The sequence below is a fragment of the Etheostoma cragini genome, chromosome 20 (assembly GCF_013103735.1).
Source record: "Etheostoma cragini isolate CJK2018 chromosome 20, CSU_Ecrag_1.0, whole genome shotgun sequence".
Classification (NCBI taxonomy): Eukaryota; Metazoa; Chordata; class Actinopteri; order Perciformes; family Percidae; genus Etheostoma; species Etheostoma cragini.
Genome location: NC_048426.1, coordinates 4981699 through 4986668, shown reverse-complemented (window position 1 = coordinate 4986668; position 4970 = coordinate 4981699). Strand labels below are relative to the sequence as shown.

Below are 4970 nucleotides of genomic sequence, written 5' to 3'. Positions count from 1 at the left end.
GCTATTGTATAGTATTGGTATTTGTTTTGCTGTATTGTATTTGTTTTTCTGTTGTATAGTATTTGTTTTTCTGTTGTACAGTATTTGTTTTGCTGTTGTATAGTTTTGGTTTTGGGTTTGCTGTATAGTACTTGTTTTGCTGTTGTATAGTATTTGTTTTGTTTTGCTGTATAGTATTTGTTTAGCTGTTGTATAGTATTTGTTTTGCTGTTGAATAGTATTTGTTTTGCTGTTCTTAATTTATGAATTCCCTGTGCGGCGTCCTTGAATGCCAAGAAAGGCGTCTTTAAATAAAATGTATTATTATTATTATTATTAAATACTTTGCATCTGGAAAGACTGAGATTTTATAATGGAGACAAGTTTGACATGACATGGGACCCGATACTGAATCACCTTTAAAATGTGAACCCACAGATGTTGGCTATTTTATAAAACCTCACTGTGCAAATTAATATGTGATTTGTAGAATTAATTTAACTTTATTACCTTAAGATGGTTTTGTTTATAGTATCCATCCCAACTATTACCATAGAATATTGTTTTAATCCAAGATGCGCTGTGTTCTTGGAAATCGCATTCTTCGCACATCTTGATGATTTTTTATCGGGAGATGTCTGGTGAGTCCCACCCCTGATAAACAGAGTTTTAAAATAATTTTACCGCACTTTTTAGTTGGGTCAGTCCAACTTGAATCGTGTGTTTTCAGTACCACTGAGAAGCTGAAGAGTCTAGTTGGTCTTGTCTTTATCTCCAACTAGACTCTTCAGTTTCTCAGTAGTACTACAGTGTGTAACGTACTTTTGGGGGATCCCCGTACCACTTATACCACCATTTATACTTTGTACTTTGATACAGCTAACAGGATGACATCACACGTAGAGTGACAGTCCCACCTGCAGCTTTACGTATCAACCAGATGAGACTCTGGTAGCTCCTGTCCTGCAGAACATGGAGAATCTCATCCTTAAACAGAGCCTGCTCACATTGTCAGTCCTTGTACTTTGGACTACAAGTAACCTACAATCAAAATCCACACATTTAAGTACACTTATTTTCAGGTTTTTGCTGAAGATGTGATGTCAGTAATCCAACAACAAAAGTTTATTATGGTACCCTTTTATTGTTAAGGTTCAACTGATGACAGTGATGTCACCCAGACCTTCAAACTTTGGAGAGCAGTGCAACACTACATCGCAACCACACCAAAGGTGCTTAGTACTACCAGATGTACTGGTACAGACAGCTAGCAAATAAACAATGAAACTAATCGTGTTCACAACAATCAAAGCCATCAACTAAGATCATGATTTTTGAGTTTTCAGCAAAGAGAAATTCTCAACCACCAATCCTGACGCTGAGAGTGGGACATTCACAGTGAACAATCTGGAGCCTGAAGATAAAGGCGTGTACAGTGGTGCTCGAAGGTTTGGGCACCCCAGCTAATAATTTGTATTAATGTGCATAAGGAACCCAAGTAAACATGGAAAAACCTCCAAAAGACATCAAATGAACCACAAAAGTTAAATTTTACTTCCATCATTTACACTTTCAAAATAACAGAAAACATAATAATAGCATCTGCAAAAGTACAATACCTTGTACAGTGTCTCCAGGTCTTTCTGGATGGATCGTGCAGTCAAACGTGGGTTTGGACTTGCTTTTCTCACAATCCCGCGAGCTGTTCTGGCTTATATTTTTCTTGGTCTTCCAGATCTTGCTTTAACTTCCACTGTTCCTGATGACGGACATTTCTTAATTACATTCCAAACAGAGGATATCGGCATCTAAAAACCCTTTGCTATCTTCTTCTAGCCTTCTCCTGCTTTGTGAGCGTCAACTATTTTCAGTTTCAGTTTTCTAGACAACTGCTGAGAAGAAGCCATGGTGCTGATTGTTCGGGGGGGTCAGATGAGTCTGGGCAAACCTTAAGATTGACATCACCTGGTCTTTCCAGACGACGATTGAGAACAATCCATGACACTGTCAGGTCTCAGCTTTCTAAACGGGGGGGTGCATGCTATAAACTCTGCAGGGTGCCCAGACTTTTGCAGATGCAATTTTCTTTGTTTTCTGTTATTTTGAAAGTTTAAATGATGGAACTAAAATCTAACTTTTTGTGACATATTGTATGAATGTCTAATCTGTCATTTGATACCTTTTGGAGACTTTTCCATCTTTTCTAGGCTTCTTTATGCGCATTAACGCACATTTTTTACCTGGGGTGCCCAAAGATTTGAGCCCCACTGTATTTCTGTGCTGACACACTGATACAGACACATTCAACAGCTGAAAAAAACAAACAGTGCAGCACTGTTAACATGATCCCATGTACTGTATGGGGACCTCAAGGACCACAAATACTCAAGTTACACTTTTATTCATCATGTGGGTTTTGATAGAGCAGCTAACAGGATCAGAGAAGGTCACAGTATGCAGAGACACTCCCACATGCAGCTCTTCATATCTCTTCACTGCACGCTACACTACATGAGACTTGGACTTTTAGAACATGGACACTGTCAGACATGGACTCCACAGCTGGTTACTATTTCTGCTCTGGAACAAAGGTAAACAACATGGTTGAAATCAATATCGGGAAATTAAAGTTGTTGATTAAAAAGGTTATGTAAAATCACGGAAAATAAATTATTTTTATTGCCATGAAATACTGTACGTTCCACTATTACACATTGAATCAGCAAAATGATTCATATGTACAAAACAAATTGTTACAGCAAATTGCATGTAATTATAAGTTATGAAAAGTAAATGGGATTTTGGATACTGATAACAGTGTGGCCCTATCATTATGTAATTCTGCTGAAAGTCTATGTGTAAAAATATTAAGGCCAGGAATACACAAGCAGTGCATTTAAACTTCCTAATATGAATTGTTTTTAAATGGTCTTTTGTATGAGAACACTCATTGCAACTTTTAATCACTGTTATATACACACAGGTCTAAGTGATGGAAGTGATGTCACCCAGACTGACATACTGTGGGGGGAAAAGGGTGACACTGCAACAATAAACTGCAGCCACACTAAGGACAGTACATATCGACAGATGTACTGGTACAGACAGCTGCCAGGGGAGGGAATGAAGCAAATCGTTTTCACAACTGCATTCAGCAAACATGAATATGAAAGTGGCTTCAGTGTGGAGAAATTTCCAGCAACAAAGAGCGATGGTCTGACTGGATCTCTGACGGTGGAGAAGCTGCTGCCTGAGGACAGTGGAGTGTATTTTTGTGCTGTGAGTCAACACAGTGATACAGGTGACTTAGACAGCTGCACAAATACTCAACTGTTGGTGTCCCAATGAATAGAAGACAGCTGTGTCTTTAATGAACTGTAGAGGGAACTATACACACATAGATTACTCCTCAACTTTTAACCTTTTGATTTGCATTTATTATTATTTTTATTATTATTATTATTATTATTATTATTATTAGTTGTCGTTGCAGTATGACTCTTATGCAGTAACTTTAAAAAGAAGTATTTAAAAATAAAGATGTGAAATAACAGCACACTGGCAAAAAATGAAATAAAAACTTGATTTCTCATGCCAGCGCATTTCCTCAGAGACATGTTATTCTGTTTTACTTTCATCAAATTGCATTTTGTTTTTTTTTGCTTAAGGTTTCAACTGCATTACTTTTTTTTTTGGGGGGGGGGGGGAATTGGAAATGATTTTACTATTTAGTTAATTTCAGACAATCTTCCTTACTTTTGCATTTTTTAGTTTTTCCCGTTTTCAAAGTCTTGTATGGTTTTTGTCAACTTGTTCTTTTCTACTTTGTTCAAAAAATACAAAACCTGTGTGGGGCCCTACTTGATGGTTGCAATGGCAGTGGTTTATTCTGTTACACACTCCTGACAAGTATAACTGCCTGATCTCTAAACCACCATCTACTCTGTGTAACGTGTCCAAGAAAGGGACTAGCACCTGGGACCAACTGCCCTCAAAACCATTTTCATCACACTTGGTTTTATATTTACAAATGACCAACACATGGTATTGAAGACACATTTTTACAAGATGTTTTACATGAGAACTGATAACATTTATGTCAGAATCAGATTCAGAAATATTTTATTGATCCCCGAAGGGAAATTCTCTGAAGACAAAACCCGGAGCAAACGCAACAGGCTGCATGCACGTTGGCCCATGACTACTTACAGCCTGATCTTCCATCACTGTGAAAGCAGAGTTCTGTTCAGCTTGTTGTTTTTACGATCCTGAATGGAGGGGAACCTCCTGTTAACATCTAACTATCTACACTTCAACTGACGGTGTAGCTTCTTATAGAGCAGCCAACAGGATCAGAGAAGGTCACACTCTGCAGAGACACTCCCACATGCAGCTCTTCATATCTCTGGAAGCACAGCGACAGACACGTATGACACTCTCAGTTTTAGAACATGGACATCATCAAACACGGACGCCTCAGCTTTTTAATATCACTACTCTGGATACAAGGTGAAGTACTTTAATATCAGCAAGTTTATTTCAGAGAACAAATGTCCACTCACAGTAACTTTTTACTGTTAAACACACAGGTCTAATTAATGGGAGTGATGTCACTCAGACGGACATACTGTGGAAGAACAAGGCCGACAGTGCAACAATGAACTGCAGCCACACCAAGGGTGCTGCCTACTTCCAGATGTACTGGTACAGACAGCTGCCAGGAGAAACAATGAAACTAATCGTGTTCACAACAATGGGAAACAACAAGCATGATTTTGGAGTTTTCAGCAAAGAGAAATTCTCAGCCACCAAGCCTGACGCTGAGAGTGGGACATTCACAGTGAACAATCTGGAGCCTGGAGATAAAGGCTTGTATTTCTGTGCTGTGAGTGAACACAGTGATACAGAGACATTCAACAGCTGAACAAAAACCCCAGTGCACTGTTGGCTCTATTAGTGAGTTATCTGCTGAACTGTAGAGGGACCTCAAG

General features: G+C 38.6%; 2 gene segments (V, D, J or C); both read left to right on the top strand.

Annotated features, from left to right (window-relative positions):
- Positions 1-3525, top strand: part of LOC117935526 — a 47764-nt gene extending 44239 nt beyond the window's left edge. The window contains 1 exon segment of the V gene segment in view: positions 2963-3525. Coding sequence covers positions 2963-3327 — 365 coding nt within the window.
- Positions 3526-4282: 757 nt separating this feature from the next.
- Positions 4283-4970, top strand: part of LOC117935534 — a 3820-nt gene continuing 3132 nt past the window's right edge. Inside the window, 2 exon segments of the V gene segment in view lie at positions 4283-4488; positions 4569-4864. Coding sequence covers positions 4431-4488; positions 4569-4864 — 354 coding nt within the window.